Source organism: Bombina bombina, unplaced genomic scaffold (assembly GCF_027579735.1).
Source record: "Bombina bombina isolate aBomBom1 unplaced genomic scaffold, aBomBom1.pri scaffold_517, whole genome shotgun sequence".
In the NCBI taxonomy this organism is placed as follows: Eukaryota; Metazoa; Chordata; class Amphibia; order Anura; family Bombinatoridae; genus Bombina; species Bombina bombina.
In genome coordinates this window covers 128,900-152,707 of record NW_026511610.1, presented here as the reverse complement: position 1 = coordinate 152,707, position 23,808 = coordinate 128,900, and the positions used below count along the sequence as shown (strand labels likewise).

The following is a 23,808-nucleotide window of genomic DNA, read 5'->3' as shown; positions in this document are numbered from 1 at the left end:
TGTAATGCAGCACTTAATTACTGATATATACTGTGCATATATAAACATTTATTGTGTGTGCAGACATTATGTAATGCAGCACTTAATTACTGATATATACTGTGCATATATAAACATTTATTGTGTGTGCAGACCTTATGTAATGTAGCAGTTAATTACTGATATATACTGTGCATAAACAAACATTTATTGTGTGCGCAGACCTTATGTAATGCAGCACTTAATTACTGATATATACTGTGCATATATAAACATTTATTGTGTGTGCAGACAATATGTAATGCAGCACTTAATTACTGATATATACTGTGCATATATAAACATTTATTGTGTGTGCAGACATTATGTAATGCAGCACTTAATTACTGATATATACTGTGCATATATAAACATTTATTGTGTGTGCAGACCTTATGTAATGCAGCACTTAATTACTGATATATACTGTGCATATATAAACATTTATTGTGTGTGCAGATCTTATGTAATGCAGCACTTAATTACTGATATATACTGTGCATATATAAACATTTATTGTGTGTGCAGACCTTATGTAATGCGGCACTTAATTACTGATATATACTGTGCATATATAAGCATTTATTGTGTGTGGAGACCTTATGTAATGCAGCACTTAATTACTGATATATACTGTGCATATATAAACATTTATTGTGTGTGCAGACATTATGTAATGCAGCACTTAATTACTGATATATACTGTGCATATATAAACATTTATTGTGTGTGCAGATCTTATGTAATGCAGCACTTAATTACTGATATATACTGTGCATATATAAACATTTATTGTGTGTGCAGACATTATGTAATGCAGCACTTAATTACTGATATATACTGTGCATATATAAACATTTATTGTGTGTGCAGACCTTATATAATGCAGCACTTAATTACTGATATATACTGTGCATATATAAACATTTATTGTGTGTGCAGACATTATGTAATGCAGCACTTAATTACTGATATATACTGTGCATATATAAACATTTATTGTGTGTGCAGACAGTATGTAATGTAGCACTTAATTACTGATATTTACTGTGCATATATAAACATTTATTGTGTATGCGGACATCATACAATGCAGTATTATTGTGAATTAAGATTTTTTTAAATGGTGCACTTAAAGGGACAGTCTACTCTACTACTAGAATTAAAAAGATATATTACCTATTTCCCAGTTTTGCAAAACCAGCACTGTTATATTAATACACTTTTTACCTCTGTGATAACCTTGTATCTAAGCCTGTGCAAACTGCCCCCTTTATCTCTGTTCTTCTGACAGACATGCATTTTATCCAATCAGTGCTGACTCATAAATAAGTCCACCGGAGTGAGCACAATGTTATCTATATGGCACCCATGAACTAGCAAATCAAATTTGATAATTAAAGTAAATTGGGTAGTTGTTTAAAACTACGTTTTACCTGAATCATGAAAGTTTAATTTTGACTAGACTGTCCCTTTAAATGCTGATATCCACTCTGCATTTTCTTGTAACCATGTAGAGCCTCTTCCCCCAAAACCAAGCCATGTACGTAATAAAGATAAGAAGACAGTTTGGTGAAAGTTAAAAGCTTTATTTTGCTTTGGAACAGTCCACTTCCAAACACTCCAGTATGATTTGCTATTAAAGTGCTTTTAGATTTCTGAAGTTAAATGTTTTATTTCATTTTTTTGTACATTTAATTTTTTTTTTTTTACAGAAATGAAAGCAAATATCATTTATAACCCCCCTTCAAAAAAAACCCCACAAAAACAAGCGCAGGTTCGGTTATTACAATTTCATTAGGAAACTATTTATAGTACAAACCATTGGGTCAGAAACGTTTACAAATAACGTGTATCAGGGAAGTATCAGGTGCGTAGAAATAAAGATGCGGGATATTTGCAGATCAATACCTTCTCACGCACAATCATTTCCAGCTTTAAAAAAAAAAGCCTCAGACTTTTCAAATCAGTTGTACTGGCGTAAGAAAATACTCAAAAAATGTTTTAAATCTTACAAATGTACCTTACACCAACATGGTTTTATAATTCTTTTTTCTTTTTTTTTTGCATAAAAAAATATAAATATGTTTATTAGCTTAGATTTCCTAGTAGTGTTTCATTTTCTTTATGGTTGTGATAGGGTTGTTATATATTTACTATTTGTTCATGCCAGGATTTTTTATTTTATTTTTTTCGGTCAATTTAGATAATTAAGAATAAATATACAAATAAATTCCCTGTTATTATAAAACAGCTTCTGTTTGTTTTGGAAATTAATGTTGCTGTTGGCTTTAGTTATTATTGACTGGGCAGGTTATTTTATATGAATATCTCAATGACAACACAAAATACACCATAGAGGAAAATGAAATACTTCTAGAATATAGAATTCAGGATAAATTGTGTATTTTAAAAAAAAATATCTGGTACTATATGGGTTTTTTTTTTTATAACATTCATTTTTTAATGATAATTCCCCGATTTACTGTCGTCTACCTGGTTCAATGTAAATTTACAGTGTTTTTAATAAAGCCCCTAAAAAAAGAAAACATTAGCTGCAAAAGCATGTTAAAAAAAAAATATATGGAAAAATATATTTCCATGTACTGTTATATCAAAATAGCCAGTAAAAGCCCTTACTTGCCAGAGTTGTCTTGGCATGTACAAGTCTCTGGCAAGGAAGGGGGTTAAGATGGAATTTGTAGTGCCAGATTCTTTTTTTTTTTTTTCTCTTTCTCGGTTTTCATTCTATTTTTGTTACCTTGACTTTTATCTCTACTCCAGAAAGCCCAGAAAGTTAGCATTATGTAAAGGCTGCAAAATGTATGTACAAACACTCAGATATATATATATATATATACACATTTTTAGGGTGATGAAGAGGAATCTACTCCTTTTTAGCAACAGTTAGCTCCACCTTTGGCAGCCGTATACCTGCTTTGGTGGCACTGTCATTACTTGAGGAGGAAGAGACCCTGGACTTTCGAGACGCCAATGATGCTCCACTCCCCTGGACGTTTTCATCGTCACTAAGTGTGACCTCATAAGAGCCTTTGGATTTTGAACCTAACCCACCAAAGGTGCCAAATTTGATCTTTGAATGCTTCCCCTTTTTCTTGCTACCTTCAACAGATACAGCACCACCTCCTAACTCCAAAGTACCACTAGGTGAGGACTGTGTGGATCCTTCCTTCTCCTCACTAAAAGAGGATGACCTGTGCCTTGGTTTTTTGCTTGTAAATAAGGAAAATTCATACTTTGGTGACTTTTCTTTTGGGGAAATGCCCATACCCCCTTCAACCTCTAATCCAACAGAACCTAGTCCCCCCTCAGCAGAACCCAGACTTGCTTTTGAGCTTTTCAAATCACCCTTTGAACCTGAAACTGACACATCTGGTATACTGGCATCAGTTTTACCCTTTGCCTTAGAAAAATTAAACTTTGGCATTTTTATCTTTGATTTCTTAATTTTCAGCTCACTTTCTTCTAACTCCACATCAATTTGGCCTGAATGTTCAGTCCTCATGCCTGCTTTAGGGAAATCTACATCAACTCCCACCTCCCGTCCAGTCAACTCTGGTCCAGGGGTTGAAAATTTGGGCATCAACAGTTTGGGGAAAGTAATTCTAACTGGTGAAGCTCCAATATCACTATCTAACTGCCCACCTATTCTAGGTCCACTTATATCACCTTCTATCTTTGGTCCTGCTATACTTAACCCCCCTGGCCCTTTAATCTTCAACGATGCTCCTTCAATATTTCCACTTATATTAGTATTTAGGTCTCCTTTTAAGGTCTCTCCTTGACTTCTAAAATCAATTTCAGGTTTTCCCATGCCAAACTTAAGACCTTTTACATCTCCCTTACACTGTGCTCCATCTGCATCAATATTTTCACTTGGGAGACCAATGTTTATGCCTGCATTTTGGCCATGAATAGAGGGTCCAGACATACTAAGGCTTGGAGAGCCTACTGAAAAATCTCCATGCATTTTAGGGTCTTTTACATTTAGATCAATCCCAGGAGTGGACACATTAGGTAGCTGAAAAGAAGTCCCCTTTACACTTAAATCAGGAGTTTTAAATTTGGCAGATACATTAGGCATTTCCACATTTGGCCCTGAAAGAGATACACCCCCCTTTAGTAGCTTCACATCAGACCCTTGAAAGTTTGGCCCAGACAGTTCCACTTGAGGTTGTTTAATATGACCATCTAAGTTTTTTATACCAATTCCTGGTAACCCAATACCAACATTATGTCCTTTCAAGGCTCCAGAAATGCCCAAATCACCTTCAATCTTTGGTCCTTTCAAATTCATATCAAAATCAGTGCCGGAAACATTAGGAGATGACATTTCAATAGAAGTACCTTCCAAATTACCAGCTAGTTCTGGTGTCTTAATTCCGGGAGCTTTTACATGCATGCTAGGCAACCCAATTTTAGATTTAATGTTCAAATCTTCCTTCCCAAAGCTGACATCAGGTCCTTCAACTGAGGGGCCAGAGATACCAAATTTAGGCATACTTACCTTGGGAAATGTTATCTTCCCACCTGATCCAGAAATGTCAACATCAGGAGTACCCCAGTCCAAATTTCCAGAGATATCCATATTCCCTTTTACTTTTGATCCTTGCAAATTCACGTCTACATCTGGCCCGGACAGTTTTGGAATAGATGTATCTATTGAAATACCAGGTCCTTTAAGGTTAAGGTCTGGTGCACTCAGATTTACGTCCATGCTAGGAGCATTTATATTTCGACCTGAAATATTGATATCAGAATCTGGAACTTCTATTTTTGGGGCTGACATATTGAATGTTGGAAGTTTAAATTTAGGTTTCTTCAACTTTACATCTGGACCATCAATGATAATCCCAGGAGATGATACATTTGTGTCTGGTGTCTTTAATTCACCAATATCTAAGTCTGGAGTTTTTATGTCTGCTTTAGGGCTGGGCAAGGAAACATCACCTTTTAATTTTGGAGATTTTATGTCAAACTCCACATCAGGAAAATGAATTTTTCCAAAGAGAGGTTTGCGCGTTTTAGGTGCCTTTATATTAAGATCAGATTTTAATGCTGCATCTCCGCCTGACATGTTTACATCTACATCAGGAACACCAAGGTTCATGTCAATCTCACCCTCAGGGGTGGTTACATCAAAACCTCCTTTTTTACCTTTTATTTTTGGGCCACTCATGTGAATTTTTGGCATTTTAAATTTACCCTTCTTTCCTTTAGTTTCAATACCTATATCTGGGGCTTCTGTATCTAGTTCAACATCTGGAGCAGACACATCTAATGATGGTCCTTTCAAATCAGCTTTTGGGGATTTCATACCAAAACCAAACTTTGCTTTTTTCATCTTTGGCAGTTTTAGACTACCTTCTTGACCGTCAATTTCAATACCTGGACCTTTCAAATTAACATCTGGTGTCTCTAGGTTAACATCAGGCACATTCATGTCAATTGAAGGAGCTTTGAAATCTCCCTCAATATTTGATACATTAAGATCAATTCCTCCCTTCAATTTAGGTGCCTTCAAATCCATGTCACCTTCTAGTTTTGGGGTTGAAATATCTGCCCCTCCCTTAAACTTGGGGCCTTTTACATTCATGTCAAATTCTGGCATAGATACTTTTGGTAAATTTACATTCATTGATGGCATCTTAAATTTAGAGCCCTTAACTTTTCCTTCTGGGCCTGCAATCTCTAAATCTGGAGCCTCAATATTAACCTTTGCACCAGAAAATTCCAATTCACCTGTTGGCAAGTTAGCATCTACATCAGGCCCTTCTATTTTTGTCCCAGAGATGCCAAATTTAGGCATTTTAAATCTGGGCATTTTTAGTTTTCCTTCTGGACCTTCCAGATCTATATCAGGAGCCTCAATATTAACTGGGCCTGTTAAGTCTATTTCTGGACCCATCAAATTTCCTTCTATTTTCGGCCCTGAAATATCTGCTCCACCTTTCCACTTTGGACCTTTCAAATTCAGGTCAATGTCAGGCATAGATACTTTAGGTAAATTCACATTCATTGAAGGCATCTTGAATTTAGAGCCTTTTACTTTTCCATCTAAATCAACATCTGGAGCATCAATATCCACATTTGGGCCGGAAATATCAACACCTCCCTTTGGCAGATTTATGTCCACATCTGTTCCTTCAATTCTGGGGCCAGACAAACCAATTTTGGGAAAACCGAATTTGGGCATTTTTAGTTTTCCCTTCCCTTCTGGGCCTTCTATGTCAATATCTGGAGCCTCAATGTGAATTTCTGGACCTTTCAGATCACCTTCTAACTTGGGAGCTGATATGTCAGCTCCTCCTTTTAATTTGGAGCCTTTGAGATTAAAGTCAATGTCAGGCATGTCTGGTCCTGTCAGTTCTCCCTCTATCTTAGGTCCTGATATGTCTGCTCCTCCTTTCCACTTTGGACCTTTTAAATTCAGATCTATGTCAGACATAGAGACCTTTGGCAAATTCACATTAATTGAAGGCATCTTGAATTTGGGACCCTTCACTTTTCCATCTATATCAACCTCTGGAGCATCAATGTTTACCTTTGGCCCAGAAATATCAAAATCTCCTTTTGGCAGACTTATGTCCACATCTGGACCTTCAAATTTAGGGCCAGACACACCAAATTTTGGAAGATTGAATTTCGGCATTTTCATTTTTCCCTTTCCTTCTGGGCCTTCTATATCTAGGTCTGGTGCCTCAATGTTTACCTCTGGGCCTTTCAGATCCCCCTCTAGTTTAGGTCCTGATATGTCAGCACTTCCCTTTAATTTTGGACCTTTTAAGTTAAGATCAAAGTCAGGCATAGATACACTAGGTAGGTTAACATTCATTGAATGCATCTTGAATTTGGATCCTTTTATTTTGCCTTCTGGACTATCAAAATCTATTTCTGGAGCATCAACATTTAATCCTGGCCCTTTTAGATCACCCTCTATCTTAGGTCCTGATATGTTTCCTCCTCCTTTCCAGTTTGGACCTTTCAAGTTCATGTCAATGTCAGGCATGGAGACTTTTGGTAAATGCACATTCATTGAAGGCATCTTAAATTTAGAACCCTTCACTTTTCCATCTACATCAATCTCTGGAGTATCAAAGTCTACCTTTGGTCCAGAGATATCAATGCCTGCTTTTGGCAGATCTATGTCCACATCATGTCCTTCAATTTTAGGGCCAGACACACCAAATTTTGGAAGACTGAATTTGGGCATCTTCAGTTTTCCCTTTCCTTCTGGGCCTTCTATATCTAGGTCTGGTGCCTCAATGTTTACTTCTGGTCCTTTCAGGTCCCCCTTTAGTTTAGGTCCTGATATGTCAGCACTTCCCTTTAATTTGGGACCTTTTAAGTTAAGATCAAAGTCAGGCATAGATACACTAGGTAGGTTAACATTCATTGAATGCATCTTGAATTTGGATCCTTTTATTTTGCCTTCTGGGCCCTCAATGTCTATTTCTGGAGCTTCAAGATTTAACTCTGGTCCTTTCAGATCTCCCTCCAACTTGGGTCCTGAAATATCTGCTCCGCCTTTCCACTTTGGACCTTTCAAATTCAGGTCAATATCAGGCATGGAAACGTTTGGTAAGTTTACATTCATCGAAGGCATCTTGAATTTAGAGCCCTTTACTTTTCCATCTACATCGACCTCTGGAGCATCAATATCCATGTTTGGCCCAGAAATATCAACACCTCCCTTTGGCAGATTTATGTCCACATCTGGTCCTTCAATTTTAGGGCCAGACCAACCAAACTTAGGAAGACCGAATTTGGGCATTTTCAGTTTTCCCTTCCCTTCTGGGCCTTCTATGTCTATATCTGGGGCTTCCATGTCAATATCTGGACATTTTAGATCACCTTCTAACTTCGGGTCTGATATTTTAGCACCTCCTTTTAATTTAGGGCCTTTAAGATTAAGATCAATGTCAGGCATAGATACATTAGGAAGGTTCATATTCATGGATGGCATTTTGAATTTTGAACCTTTAATCTTGCCTTCTGGACCCTCAATGTCTATTTCTGGAGTGTCAATATTCAATTCTGGACCTTTCAGATCTCCCTCTATCTTAGGCCCTGAAATATCTGCCCCTCCTTTCCATTTTGGGCCTTTCAAATTCAGGTCAATGTCAGGCATAGAAATGTTTGGCAAATTCACATTCATTAAAGGCATCTTGAACTTAGAGCCTTTAATTTTTCCATCTACATCAATCTCTGGAGCATCAATGTCTAGTTTTGGCCCAGAAACATCAATATCTGCATTTGGCAGATTTAGGTCCACATCTGGTGCTTCCATTTTGGCGCCAGACACACCAAATTTTGGTAGACTGAATTTTGGCATTTTCAGTTTTCCCTTTCCTTCTGGACCTTCTATATCCAGGTCTGGTGCTTCAATGTTTACTTCTGAACCTTTCAGATCACACTCTAGCTTAGGGCCTGAGATGTCAGCACCTCCCTTTAATTTGGTTCCCTTTAAATTAAGATCAAAGTCAGGCATAGATACACTGGGTAAGTTAACATTCATTGATGGCATTTCGAATTTTGGGCCCTTTACCTTTCCTTCTGGGCCTTCAATGTCAATTTCTGGTGCATCAACATTTAATTCTAGTCCTTTAAGATTGCCTTCAAGCTTAGGTCCTTTTGGACCTTTTAAATTTAGGTCAAAGTCAGGCATAGACATTTTAGGTAGGTTAAAATTCATTGAAGGCATCTTGAATTTTGAATCCTTACCTTTGAACTCAGGCCCTTCTATATCTAAACCTGGAGCTTCAAGATCTACTTTTGGACAAGATATGTCAAGGTCGCCTTTTGGCAAGTTTAGATCAACATCTGGGCCCTCAAATTTAGGACCAGAAAAACCGAACTTGGGCATTTTAAATTTGGGCATTTTCAGTTTTCCTTCTGGCCCATCCAAATCAACATTTGGCATTTCAACATCAACATTTGGACCCTTGATATCCACTTTTGGACCTTTCACATTTCCTTCAACTTTTGGGACAGACAGATCAACATCCCCTTTCCAGTTGGGACCTTTAAGATTCAAATCAATTTCAGGCATTGACATTTTAGGAAGATTCATTAAGGGCATCTTAAATTTGGGGCCTTTCATTTTCCCATCAATTGTGACATCTGGACCTTCAAGATCAATTTGTGGAGCTTTTATATCAGCTTCCAAATTTGGAGCCTTCAGACTAAGGTCAGTGTCTAATTCTGGAGCTGAAATATCAATGTTACCCTTTGGTAATTTAACATCAATATCTGGCACTTCCACTTTATGTCCAGAAAATCCAAATTTGGGAAGGCTAAACTTTGGCATCTTTAGTTTTCCCTTTGCTTCTGTATCTATATCTGGAGTCTCAAGATCTATATCTGGTGTTTTAATATCAAGTTGTGGACCCTTTATGTTACCTTCAAGTTTAGGAACTGGGGCGTCCACATCACCTTTCAGCTTTGCTCCTTTGAGATTTAATTCAACATCTGGCATTGACATTTTTGGACCTGTTATGTTTAATGAAGGCATTTTAAATTTGGGACTTTTACCTTTAGCTTCCACATTTGGAATATCCATATCAGGGCCACTTATATCTAGGTCAGCTTTGGGAAGTTTCACATCTACAGAAGCTGATTGGCTTTTAGAACCTGAAAAATTAAATTTGGGCAGCTTAAACTTTGATTTTTTAACCTTTGCATCAGGTATTTCAACATCCACTTTTGGACCACTGATGTCCACATCAGGGGTTTTGACGCTACCACCCTTCACATTGAGGTCAACATCTGGCATGGAAACACTGGGTTTTGAAAATCCCCATGAGGGTAATTTGAATTTGGAGCCTTTCACTTTCCCTTCAGGTACTTCTACAGACAAGCTTGGACTAGGAACATCAATTTCTGTTCCCTTCATTTCAACTTTAGGAGCCTTCAAATCAGCTTCTATATTTGCAACAGGTAAATTTACTTCGCCTTTTATTTTGGGACCCTTAAGATTTAGGTCAAGGTCAGGCATGGATACTTTTGGTAAGTTTACATTCATTGAGGTCATTTTAAACTTAGAACCCTTTAATTTTCCATCTGGGTCCTCAATGTCTAGATCTGGTGTTTTAATATTTACATTTGGACAAGAAATGTCAACATCACCATGTGGAAGCTTAATATCTGCATCTGGACCTTCCATTTTAGGCCCAGAGAAACCAAACTTAGGCATTTTAAATTTAGGCATTTTAAATTTGCCATCTAGGCTAGCATCTGGTGCTTCTAAATCAATTTCTGGAGCTTTTATGTCAAAGTCTGATCCTTTTAAATCTCCTTCAAGATTTGGACCAGAAACATCTAATCCACCCTTTAACTTCGGATTTTTCAGGTTGAGGTCAAAGTCAGGCATTGACACTTGAGGTAAATTGACATGCATAGAGGGCATTTTAAATTTGGGACCTTTTACTTTCCCTTCAGGGCCCTCAATATCCAGTTCTGGAGCATTAAGATCTAGCGTGGGACCTTTCAGGACCCCCTCAATTGCAGGTCCTGATATGTCAGCTTCTGTTTTCAACTTAGGACCTTTCAAATTCAAGTCAATATCAGGCATTGACATTTTTGGTAAATTAACATTCATGGAGGGAAGCATGAATTTAGAACCCTTCAGCTTTCCTTCTGGACCATCGAGGTCTAAGCTTGGAACGTCAACATCTATTTTAGGGCCAGAAAAGTCAACTTCACTTTTTGGAAGATTGACATCAATATCTGGGCTTTCAATTCTGGGTCCAGAAAAACCAAACTTAGGCATTTTAAACTTGGGCATTTTTAGTTTACCGTCATGTCCATCAATATCAACGTCTGGCATCTGAATATCAACTTCTGGTCCTTTTAATTCTCCTATTTTTGGTACTGAGGGCATTTTAAATTTAGGACCTTTTATTTTGCCATCTGGGCCTTCAATGTCTATTTCTGGTGCCTCAATGTTTAATTCTGGTCCTTTCAATTCTCCTTCTAATTTGGGTACTGAAATATCAGCATCTCCCTTCAGCTTGGGTCCTTTCAGATTTAAATCAAAATCAGGCATGGACATTTTTGGGAGATGCATTTTGAATTTGGAACCTTTTATTTTGCCATCTGGGCCCTCAATGTCCAACTCAGGAGCTTCAATGTCTAATTTTGGACCTTTAAGATTTCCTTCAAGTTTTGGCCCGGAAATATCAGCCCCTCCTTTCCACTTGGGCCCCTTCATATTCAGGTCAACATCTGGCATAGATACTTTTGGCATGTTTATATTCATTGACGGCATTTTAAACTTAGGACCTTTTATTTTACCATCAGGGCCTTCACAATCTATTTCTGGTCCCTCAAGGTTTAATTCTGGTCCTTTCAATTCTCCTTCTACCTTGGGTACTGAAATATCAGAATCTCCCTTCAACTTAGGTCCTTTCAGATTTAAATCAAAATCAGGCATGGACATTTTTGGGAGATGCATTTTGAATTTGGAACCTTTTATTTTGCCATCTGGGCCCTCAATGTCCAACTCAGGAGCTTCAATATCTAATTGTGGACCTTTAAGGTTTCCTTCAAGTTTTGGCCCGGAAATATCAGCCCCTCCTTTCCACTTGGGCCCCTTCATATTCAGGTCAACATCTGGCATAGATACTTTTGGCATGTTTATATTCATTGACGGCATTTTAAACTTAGGACCTTTTATTTTACCATCAGGGCCTTCACAATCTATTTCTGGTCCCTCAAGGTTTAATTCTGGTCCTTTCAACTCTCCTTCTACCTTGGGTACTGAAATATCAGCATCTCCCTTCAACTTAGGTCCTTTCAGATTTAAATCAAAATCAGGCATGGACATTTTTGGGAGATGCATTTTGAATTTGGAACCTTTTATTTTGCCATCTGGGCCCTCAATGTCCAACTCAGGAGCTTCAATATCTAATTGTGGACCTTTAAGGTTTCCTTCAAGTTTTGGCCCGGAAATATCAGCCCCTCCTTTCCACTTGGGCCCCTTCATATTCAGGTCAACATCTGGCATAGATACTTTTGGCATGTTTATATTCATTGACGGCATTTTAAACTTGGGACCTTTTATTTTACCATCAGGGCCTTCACAATCTATTTCTGGTCCCTCAAGGTTTAATTCTGGTCCTTTCAATTCTCCTTCTACATTGGGTACTGAAATATCAGCATCTCCCTTCAACTTAGGTCCTTTCAGATTTAAATCAAAATCAGGCATGGACATTTTTGGGAGATGCATTTTGAATTTGGAACCTTTTATTTTGCCATCTGGGCCCTCAATGTCCAACTCAGGAGCTTCAATATCTAATTGTGGACCTTTAAGGTTTCCTTCAAGTTTTGGCCCGGAAATATCAGCCCCTCCTTTCCACTTGGGCCCCTTCATATTCAGGTCAACATCTGGCATAGATACTTTTGGCATGTTTATATTCATTGACGGCATTTTAAACTTGGGACCTTTTATTTTACCATCAGGGCCTTCACAATCTATTTCTGGTCCCTCAAGGTTTAAATCTGGTCCTTTCAATTCTCCTTCTACCTTGGGTACTGAAATATCAGCATCTCCCTTCAGCTTAGGTCCTTTCAGATTTAAATCAAAATCAGGCATGGACATTTTTGGGAGATGCATTTTGAATTTGGAACCTTTTATTTTGCCATCTGGGCCCTCAATGTCCAACTCAGGAGCTTCAATGTCTAATTTTGGACCTTCAAGGTTTCCTTCAAGTTTTGGCCCAGAAATATCAGCCCCTCCTTTCCACTTGGGCCCCTTCATATTCAGGTCAACATCTGGCATAGATACTTTTGGCATGTTTATATTCATTGACGGCATTTTAAACTTAGGACCTTTTATTTTACCATCAGGGCCTTCACAATCTATTTCTGGTCCCTCAAGGTTTAATTCTGGTCCTTTCAATTCTCCTTCTACCTTGGGTACTGAAATATCAGCATCTCCCTTCAGCTTAGGTCCTTTCAGATTTAAATCAAAATCAGGCATGGACATTTTTGGGAGATGCATTTTGAATTTGGAACCTTTTATTTTGCCATCTGGGCCCTCAATGTCCAACTCAGGAGCTTCAATGTCTAATTTTGGACCTTTAAGGTTTCCTTCAAGTTTTGGCCCGGAAATATCAGCCCCTCCTTTCCACTTGGGCCCCTTCATATTCAGGTCAACATCTGGCATAGATACTTTTGGCATGTTTATATTCATTGATGGCATTTTAAACTTAGGACCTTTTATTTTACCATCAGGGCCTTCACAATCTATTTCTGGTCCCTCAAGGTTTAATTCTGGTCCTTTCAATTCTCCTTCTACCTTGGGTACTGAAATATCAGCATCTCCCTTCAGCTTAGGTCCTTTCAGATTTAAATCAAAATCAGGCATGGACATTTTTGGGAGATGCATTTTGAATTTGGAACCTTTTATTTTGCCATCTGGGCCCTCAATGTCCAACTCAGGAGCTTCAATGTCTAATTTTGGACCTTTAAGGTTTCCTTCAAGTTTTGGCCCGGAAATATCAGCCCCTCCTTTCCACTTGGGCCCCTTCATATTCAGGTCAACATCTGGCATAGATACTTTTGGCATGTTTATATTCATTGATGGCATTTTAAACTTAGGACCTTTTATTTTACCATCAGGGCCTTCACAATCTATTTCTGGTCCCTCAAGGTTTAATTCTGGTCCTTTCAATTCTCCTTCTACCTTGGGTACTGAAATATCAGCATCTCCCTTCAGCTTAGGTCCTTTCAGATTTAAATCAAAATCAGGCATGGACATTTTTGGGAGATGCATTTTGAATTTGGAACCTTTTATTTTACCATCTGGTCCTTCAATATCAATTTCTGGAGCTTCAATGTCTAGTTCTGGTGCTTTAAATTCTCCTATTTTGGGTACTGAAATATCAGCATCTCCAGAAATATTGGCCCCTCCTTTCCATTTGGGCCCCTTTAGATTCAAGTCAACATCTGGCATAGATGCTTTAGGCATGTTTATATTTATTGAAGGCATTTTAAACTTAGGACCTTTAACGTTCCCTTCTGGACGCTCAATATCAACATCTAGCCCTTCAACATTTACCTTTGGAGCAGATAAGTCAAGGTCACCTTTTGGCAAATTGACATTAATATCTGGGCCTTCAACTTTGGGACCAGAAAATCCAAATTTTGGCATCTGGAATTTCGGCATTTTAAATTTTCCTTTTGCATCAATATCTATATCTGGGGCCTCAATATCAAGTTCTGGTCCTTTCACATCAATCTCAGCACATTTTAGGTCTCCTAATTTTGGCCCTGACATATCTGCCCCCCCTTTCCACTTGGGACCTTTCAGATTCAGGTCAACATCAGGCATAGACACTTGAGGGAGATACATTGAGGGCATCTTGAATTTACCTTTCACTTTCCCTTCTGGACCCTCAATATCAACTTCTGGAGCATCAACATCTACCTTTGGAGCAGAAATATCAATATCACCTTTTGGGACATTAATATCAATATCTGGGCTCTCAACTTTATGGCTTGAAAATCCAAACTTTGGCATATGGAATTTGGGCATTTTGAATTTCCCCTTTCCTTCAGGAATTTCAATATCTGGAGCCTCAAGATTGATTTCTGGACCTTTCACATCAATGTCTGGACCTTCCAGATCACCTTCAAGTTTGGTACCAGACAGATCGGTCTCTCCTCTTAGTTTTGGACCTTTCAAGTTAAAGTCCATACCAGGCATTGATACTTTAGGTAAATTAACATTCATAGATGGCATCTTGAATTTAGGACTTTTACCTTTAACCTCTAAGCCCTCTACATCTGGTGTTTCAATATCAACTGAGGGACCTTTCAATTCTCCTTCCACTTTTGGACCTTTTAAATTAATGTCAATGTCAGGCATAGAAACTTTGGGTAAATTAACGTTCATTGAGGGAATATTAAATCTAGGACCTTTTACTTTACCCTCTGGGCATTCTATATCTATATCTGGAGCTCCAATATCTACATTTGGCCCTGAAAACTCAAGATCTCCTTTTGGAAGTTTAATGTCTACTTCTGGACCTACTACTTTAGGGCCTGAATGGCTAAATTTTGGTAGATTGAATTTGGGCATCTTCATTTTTCCTTTCACTTCTGGTCCTTCTATATCTAATTCTGGAGCATCAACATCAACTTTCCCACCTTTTATGTCAATCTCTGGACCTTTTAAGTCCCGTTCTAATTTGGGTGCTGAGACATCAGCCCCCCCTTTCCATTTAGGACTTCTAAGATTAAGGTCAACATCAGGCATAGACATTTTTGTAAGATTAATTGAGGGCATTTTAAATTTTGAGCCTTTAATGTTCCCTTCTGGTCCTTCAACATCAATGTCTGGAGTTTCTATTTTTACTTTAGGTCCAGATATAGAAAGGTCTCCTTTTGGAAGTTTTAAATCCACATCTGGACTTTCTACTTTAGGGCCAGAGAAACCAAACTTTGGTAGATGAAATTTAGGCATTTTCATTTTTCCTTTCCCATCAGGACCTTCTATCTCTAAATCTGGAACTTCCCAATCACATTCTGTGCCTTTTATGTCAACTCCTGGACCTGATACCTCTCCTAATTTAGGACCTGAAATGTCTGCTTCCCCTTTTATTTTTGGGGATTTAAGATTAAAGTCAACATCAGGCATTGACATTTTAGGTAAATTAACATTAATGGAGGGCATTTTAAATTTAGAACCCTTTAGTTTGCCCTCTGGCCCTTCTATATTTAAATCTGGAGCTTCAATGTTCATTTGACCAGATATATCAATTTCCTCCTTTGGAATACCAACATCAACATTCAGACCTTTAGGACCTGAAATTTCAGTCTGACCCTTCCACTTAGGGCCTTTCAGATTGTAATCAACATCAGGCATTGCCACTTTTGGTAAATTAATATTCATTGATGGCATTTTAAAAGTTGATCCCATTACTTTGCCATCTGACCCTTTTAATTCTCCTTCTACCTTGGGTACTGAAATATCAGCATCTCCCTTCAGCTTAGGTCCTTTCAGATTTAAATCAAAATCAGGCATGGACATTTTTGGGAGATGCATTTTGAATTTGGAACCTTTTATTTTACCATCTGGTCCTTCAATATCAATTTCTGGAGCTTCAATGTCTAGTTCTGGTGCTTTTAATTCTCCTTCTATTTTGGGTACTGAAATATCAGCATCTCCTTTCAACTTAGGTCCTTTCAGATTTAAATCAAAATCTGGCATGGACACTTTAGGACGATCCAATGAGGGCATTTCGAATTTAGGACCTTTAATTTTGCCATCTGGGCCCTCAATGTCCAATTCAGGAGCCTCAATGTCTAATTCTGGTCCTCTTAATTCTCCTTCTACTTTAGGTCCAGAAATATTGGCCCCTCCTTTCCATTTGGGCCCCTTTAGATTCAAGTCAACATCTGGCATAGATGCTTTAGGCATGTTTATATTTATTGAAGGCATTTTAAACTTAGGACCTTTAACGTTCCCTTCTGGACACTCAATATCAACATCTAGCCCTTCAACATTTACCTTTGGAGCAGATAAGTCAAGGTCACCTTTTGGCAAATTGACATTAATATCTGGACCTTCAACTTTGGGACCAGAAAATCCAAATTTTGGCATCTGGAATTTCGGCATTTTAAATTTTCCTTTTGCATCAATATCTATATCTGGGGCCTCAATATCAAGTTCTGGTCCTTTCACATCAATCTCAGCACATTTTAGGTCTCCTTCTAATTTTGGCCCTGACATATCTGCCCCCCCTTTCCACTTGGGACCTTTCAGATTCAGGTCAACATCAGGCATAGACACTTGAGGGAGATACATTGAGGGCATCTTGAATTTACCTTTCACTTTCCCTTCTGGACCCTCAATATCAACTTCTGGAGCATCAACATCTACCTTTGGAGCAGAAATATCTATATCACCTTTTGGGACTTTAATATCAATATCTGGGCTCTCAACTTTATGGCTTGAGAATCCAAACTTTGGCATATGGAATTTGGGCATCTTGAATTTCCCCTTTCCTTCAGGAATTTCAATATCTGGAGCCTCAAGATTGATTTCTGGACCTTTCACATCAATGTCTGGACCTTCCAGATCACCTTCAAGTTTGGTACCAGACAGATCGGTCTCTCCCCTTAGTTTTGGACCTTTCAAGTTAAAGTCCATACCAGGCATTGATACTTTAGGTAAATTAACATTCATAGATGGCATCTTGAATTTAGGACTTTTACCTTTAACCTCTAAGCCCTCTACATCTGGTGTTTCAATATCAACTGAGGGACCTTTCAATTCTCCTTTCACTTTTGGACCTTTTAAATTAATGTCAATGTCAGGCATAGAAACTTTGGGTAAATTATCGTTCATTGAGGGAATCTTAAATCTAGGTCCTTTTACTTTACCCTCTGGGCATTCTATATCTATATCTGGAGCTCCAATATCTACATTTGGCCCTGAAACCTCAAGATCTCCTTTTGGAAGTTTAATGTCTACTTCTGGACCTACTACTTTAGGGCCTGAATGGCTAAATTTTGGTAGATTGAATTTGGGCATCTTCATTTTTCCTTTCACTTCTGGTCCTTCTATATCTAATTCTGGAGTATCAACATCAACTTTACCACCTTTTATGTCAATCTCTGGACCTTTTAAATCTCGTTCTAATTTGGGTGCTGAGACATCAGCCCCCCCTTTCCATTTAGGACTTCTAAGATTAAGGTCAACATCAGGCATAGACATTTTTGTAAGATTAATTGAGGGCATTTTAAATTTTGAGCCTTTAATGTTCCCTTCTGGTCCTTCAACATCAATTTCTGGAGTTTCTATTTTTACTTTAGGTCCAGATATAGAAAGGTCTGCATTTGGAAGTTTTAAATCCACATCTGGACTTTCTACCTTAGGGCCAGAGAAACCAAACTTTGGTAGATGAAATTTAGGCATTTTCATTTTTCCTTTCCCATCAGGACCTTCTATCTCTAAATCTGGAACTTCCCAATCACATTCTGCGCCTTTTATGTCAACTCCTGGACCTGATACCTCTCCTAATTTAGGTGCTGAAATGTCTGCTTCCCCTTTTATTTTTGGGGATTTAAGATTAAAGTCAACATCAGGCATTGACATTTTAGGTAAATTAGCATTCATGGAGGGCATTTTTAATTTAGAACTCTTTAGTTTGCCCTCTGGCCCTTCTATATCTAAATCTGGAGCTTCAATGTTCATTTGACCAGATATATCAATTTCCTCCTTTGGAATACCAACATCAACATTCAGACCTTCAACTTTTGGTCCTGAAAACCCAAATTTGGGCATTTTAAATTTGGGCATTTTTATTTTTCCTTCTGGGCCTTCCACGTCAACATTTGGGGTTTCTAAATCAAGATCTGGAACTTTAAAATCCATTTTTGGACCTTTAAAATCTTTCTCTATTTTAGGGACAGATACATCAACATCCCCTTTCCAGTTGGACCCTTTCAAGTTCAAATCAACATCAGGCATTGCCACTTTTGGTAAATTAATATTCTTTGATGGCATTTTAAAAGTTGGTCCCTTTACTTTGCCATCTGGCCCTTGGATGTTTATATCTGGAGTTTCAATATCTACTTTTGGACCTGAAATGTCAATTTCTCTTTTAGGAAGTTTAACATCTATATCTGATCCTTCTACTTTGTGGACTGACATATCTGCACTTCCTTTCCAGTTGGGGCCTTTTAAATTTAGATCAAAATCCGGCATGGACACTTTAGGTAGATTCATTTTTGGAATCTTGAATTTAGAGCCATTAACCTTCTGACTTACATTTATGTCTGGAGACTCGAGTTCAAGCTCTGGGCCCTTCAGATCTCCCTCTAAGTTAGGACCTGAAATGTCAGCTCCACCCTTCCATTTGGAACCTTTCAAATTTAGGTCAACATCAGGCATGGAAACTTTTGGTAAACTGACATTCATTGATGGCATATTAAATTTGGGGCCTTTCAGATTTGCTTCTGGACCCTCAATATCTACTTCTGCTGCTTTAACCTCTAACTCACTTTTTGGGATTTGTATATCAATATCTGGTGCTTCTGCTTTAGACCCGGAAATGCCAAATTTAGGCATTTTAAATCTAGGCATTTTAATTTTCCCTTCCGGTCCTTCCAAATCAACATCTGGCATTTCAAGTTTCGGACCTTTTATATCTGTTTCCACTTTTGGGATAGACACATCTATGTCCCCTTTCAGGCTGGGACTTTTCATGTGCAGATCAATGTCAGGCATAGAAACTTTAGGGAGATTCACTAAGGGCATCTTCAGTTTGGGACCTTTTACTTTCCCATCAACATCTAATTTTGGAATCTCAACATCAACCTCTGAACCCTTGATGTCAACCTCTGGCCTTTTCATATCTCCCTCTAATTTTGGGGCTGAGATATCCACTCCACCCTTCCATTTTGGACCTTTTAAATTCAAGTTCACATCAGGCATGGAGACCTCAGGAAAATTAGCATTCATTGATGGCATTTTAAATTTGCTACCCTTAAATTTACTCTCTGGGATTTCAATATCAATATCTGCAGTTGATATGTCTGCCTTGGGACCTGATAAATCAATGTTGCCTTTTGAAAGCTTAACATCTATTTCTGGACCTTCTAGTTTAGATCCTGAAACACCAAACTTAGGCATTTTAAATTTAGGCATCTTTAATTTGCCATCTGAACCCTGAATGTCAATATCTGGTGCCTCAAGGCTAATATCTGGACCTTTCATTTCTACTTCTGGAACTTTTATATCACCTTCCAATTTAGGACCTGAAATATCAGCCCCTCCCCTCCATTTGGGACCTTTAAGATTGAGGTCAACATCTGGCATGGACACTTTTGGCAAGTTAACATTCATTGATGGCATCTTAAATGTTTGACCCTTCACTTTACCTTCTGGACCTTCAAATTCTAACTCTGGAGCCCCAATATTTACATTTGGACCTGATAAATCAATACCAGCTTCTGGAAGTTTCGCATTCACATCTGGGCCATCCATTTTTTGCCCTGACATGCCAAATTTTGGCAACTTAAACTTTGGCATCTTTAGTTTTCCATCTGGACCTTTCAAATCAACATCTGGAACTTCCAGATCAACATCGGGAACCTTTATATCAGCTTTCACATCTGGCCCTTTTAAACTAAGATCAGATGTAGCTACCTTAGGAAACTTAATTTTTGGAGCTTTCACTTTACTATCAACATCTAAATCTGGACATGTGATGTCAACTTTTGAACCTTTCATATCTCCCTGCACTTTGGGGCCTGAAATATCCATTCCCCCCTTCCATTTTGGACTTTTTAAATTTAGGTCCGCATCTGGCATGGACACGTTAGGTAAATTTACATTCATTGATGGCATTTTAAATTTAGCACCCTTCACCTTAACCTCTGGACTTTCAATATCTATCTCTGGAGTTGCAATGTCAACTTTTGGACCTGCTAAATCAATCTTACCTTTTGGGAGATTAACATCTATTTCAGGCCCTTCTATTTTAGATGATGAAATACCAAATTTGGGCATTTTAAATGTAGGCATGTTTAGTTTATCCTCTGAACCCTGAATGTTAATGTCTGGAGCCTTAAGATTAACATCTGGACCTTTTACATCTAATTCTGGAACTTTTATATCACCTTCTAATTTAGAACCTGAGATATCAACTGATCCCTTCCACTTTGGACCTTTAAGATTGAGGTCAACATCTGACATGGACGCTTCTGGCAAGTTAACATTCATTGATGGCATCTTATACTTTTGACCTGTCACCTTTGCTTCTGGAACTTTAAATTCTAACTCTGAAGCCTGAATATTACCTTGTGGACCTGATATTTCAATGTCAGCTTTTGGAATTTTAACATCTACATCACGGCCTTCAATTCTATGCCCAGAAATACCAAATTTTGGCATTTTAAATTTTGGCATTTTTAGAATTCCATCAGACCCTTCAAGTTCAACATCGGGACCCTTTATATCACCTTTGGGGCCTTCAAATTTAGAACCTTTCAAATTAAGGTCAATATCAGGCATGGACATTTTTGGTGAGTCAACATTCATTGAGGGCATCGTAAATTTGGAACCTGTCACATTTCCCTCTGTGCCCCCAATGCCTATATCAATATTTGGTCCTTTGATATCTACTTTGGGGCCTTTACAATCTCCTTTTTTAGGAACAGTTATGTCTGTCTCTCCCTTCCCCCATTTGGGACCTTTTACACTTAAATCAACATCAGGCATAGAAACCTTTGGTAAGTCAACATTCATTGATGGCATTTTAAATTTTTGGCTTTGAAGGTTACCATCAACATTAATTTCTGGAGTTTTTATATCTACTTTTCCACCTGATATTTCAAGGTCTCCTTTTGGAAGTTTAACATCTAAATCTGCACCTTCACCTTTGGGCCCTGAAATACCAAACTTAGGCATCTTAAATGTAGGCATTTTTAGCTTTCCTTCTGGGACTTTCATACTTGCATCTGGTACCATCATATCAGCACCTTCCCCTTTGATATTCATAGACATTGTAGGTTCCCCTTCCAACTTTGGACTTTTCAGATTAAGATTAGCATTTGACAATGATACATTGGGTAAACTCCTATCAATTGATGGCACTTTACATGTGGAGCCACCTAAACCCTTAATATCTATTGTTGGACCTGAAAGATCACCTTTTGTTACACCAAAATTCATCTCTGGACCTTCTATTTTAGAACTGGAAATGCCAAATTTGGAAGCTTTTACATCAAAACTAGGAGTCTGAATCTTACCCTGCGAGCCATCTAACCGAACATCAGGAGCTGTGAAAGTAGTCTCTATAATTGCTTCTTGATATCTTGAGCCACCTTCTGCATTGCTATCCGCAGTTCCAGTGAAACTATAATTTGGCATTTTAAATGGTGGTAATTTAACATTCCCAGAAGGACTTTGGGACTCTAACATATGACTGTCTGTGATTTCCATCTTTGTTCCTGATATTCCAAATTTTGGCATCTGAAATCTAGGCATTGTTATCTTTCCATCCCCCTCTGACCCCGTGTTGTTAATTCCTGGTGCTTGAATATCTCCAGTGATATTCCCTTCAGAAACTGTTGGCAAAGATGTTTCTGCTTGGGTTAATTGAGAAGAAAGGTTGACATCTGTTTGTGGGGCTGCAACACCTTTAAGATCTATGTCCATAGATGTTGCTCCAGCAAGACTGGGACCTCTAAAAGTAATGCCATGATCTCCTTCAATCCTGGAACTCTTCACATCAATTTTTGTCTCGTAACTCTTTGATTTTGAGTCAGAAACACTAATATTTGAAACATCAACATCTGTGGAGACCCCACTGCCCATCCTGAAGTTTGCATTACTGCGTATTCCAGGAAACTCAAATATTCCACCACTTTGTTCTTGGTACCTGACGTTGGTGGTGCTAAAGGAGCTTAAATAATCTCCTTGAGGGGAAACTCCTGGCCCAGTGCTTGTATGTCTGTACTCTCCTCCAGTCTGAATAGTTTTCCCATCAGCACCTGGGATTTTGATCACTGTTTTGCCCTCATCAGATGCCACACTAGTTTTAGATATCTCTGTTATCTCATGCCTCGGAATCTTGATCTTGTATTCAGGGCTGCTGATATCAATTTCCTTGGAGTCTTTAGCTCCAGTCACATCAACTGTGTAAGCAGTCACCTTCCTCGTAACAGTGATTGTCCTTGTTTGTGTCTCTGTATCCAGAAACTCCTCTGATTTAAGACGTGGCTTAATCTTCTTTGCATAAATTCGTCTGTATTCTTCGTCATCACCACTCTAAAAGTGAAGAGTTACAATGTTAACAAAAGTTCTTATTTTAAACTATATCTCCAAAACATTTATCAAGTTCTATGATCATGGGTTTAGCATCAATATTTCCTTGTTTCATTTAGTTTAGTCTTCCATACCTTTCTCTTTAGCGCCTGCAGTGCATATATGAACATTTATTGTGTGGGCAGACCTTTTGTCAGATTGGGCTTGCATTACAAGTTGAAAGTAAAAAGTTATCGCTTGAGCGCTAACCTGATGCACGTAAAAAGTGTGAGCGTTCACATATTTCCCCATAGAAGTAAATGGGGCAAAAAGCCTAACACCCCACTCTTGTGCAAATCCAATTGCATATTCTCATGAACCCTACATGAAAAACAGAATTTATGTTTACCTGATAAATTACTTTCTCCAACGGTGTGTCCGGTCCACGGCGTCATCCTTACTTGTGGGATATTCTCTTCCCCAACAGGAAATGGCAAAGAGCCCAGCAAAGCTGGTCACATGATCCCTCCTAGGCTCCGCCTTCCCCAGTCATTCGACCGACGTAAAGGAGGAATATTTGCATAGGAGAAATCATATGATACCGTGGTGACTGTAGTTAAAGAAAATAAATCATCAGACCTGATTAAAAAACCAGGGCGGGCCGTGGACCGGACACACCGTTGGAGAAAGTAATTTATCAGGTAAACATAAATTCTGTTTTCTCCAACATAGGTGTGTCCGGTCCACGGCATCATCCTTACTTGTGGGAACCAATACCAAAGCTTTAGGACACGGATGATGGGAGGGAGCAAATCAGGTCACCTAGATGGAAGGCACCACGGTTTGCAAAACCTTTCTCCCAAAAATAGCCTCAGAAGAAGCAAAAGTATCAAATTTGTAAAATTTGGTAAAAGTGTGCAGTGAAGACCAAGTCGCTGCCTTACATATCTGATCAACAGAAGCCTCGTTCTTAAAGGCCCATGTGGAAGCCACGGCCCTAGTGGAAT

At 38.4% G+C, this 23,808-nt stretch overlaps 1 protein-coding gene across 1 annotated transcript in view; it reads right to left on the bottom strand.

Moving 5' to 3' along the window:
* Nucleotides 1–1,586: 1,586 nt before the first annotated feature.
* The window catches only part of LOC128643821 (neuroblast differentiation-associated protein AHNAK), a 121,891-nt gene continuing 99,669 nt past the window's right edge, over nt 1,587–23,808 (bottom strand). Inside the window, exon 5 of the mRNA XM_053696640.1 lies at nt 1,587–22,825. Coding sequence (XP_053552615.1) covers nt 2,906–22,825 — 19,920 coding nt within the window. The 3' untranslated portion in view covers nt 1,587–2,905. The remainder of the gene's footprint in view (nt 22,826–23,808) is intronic.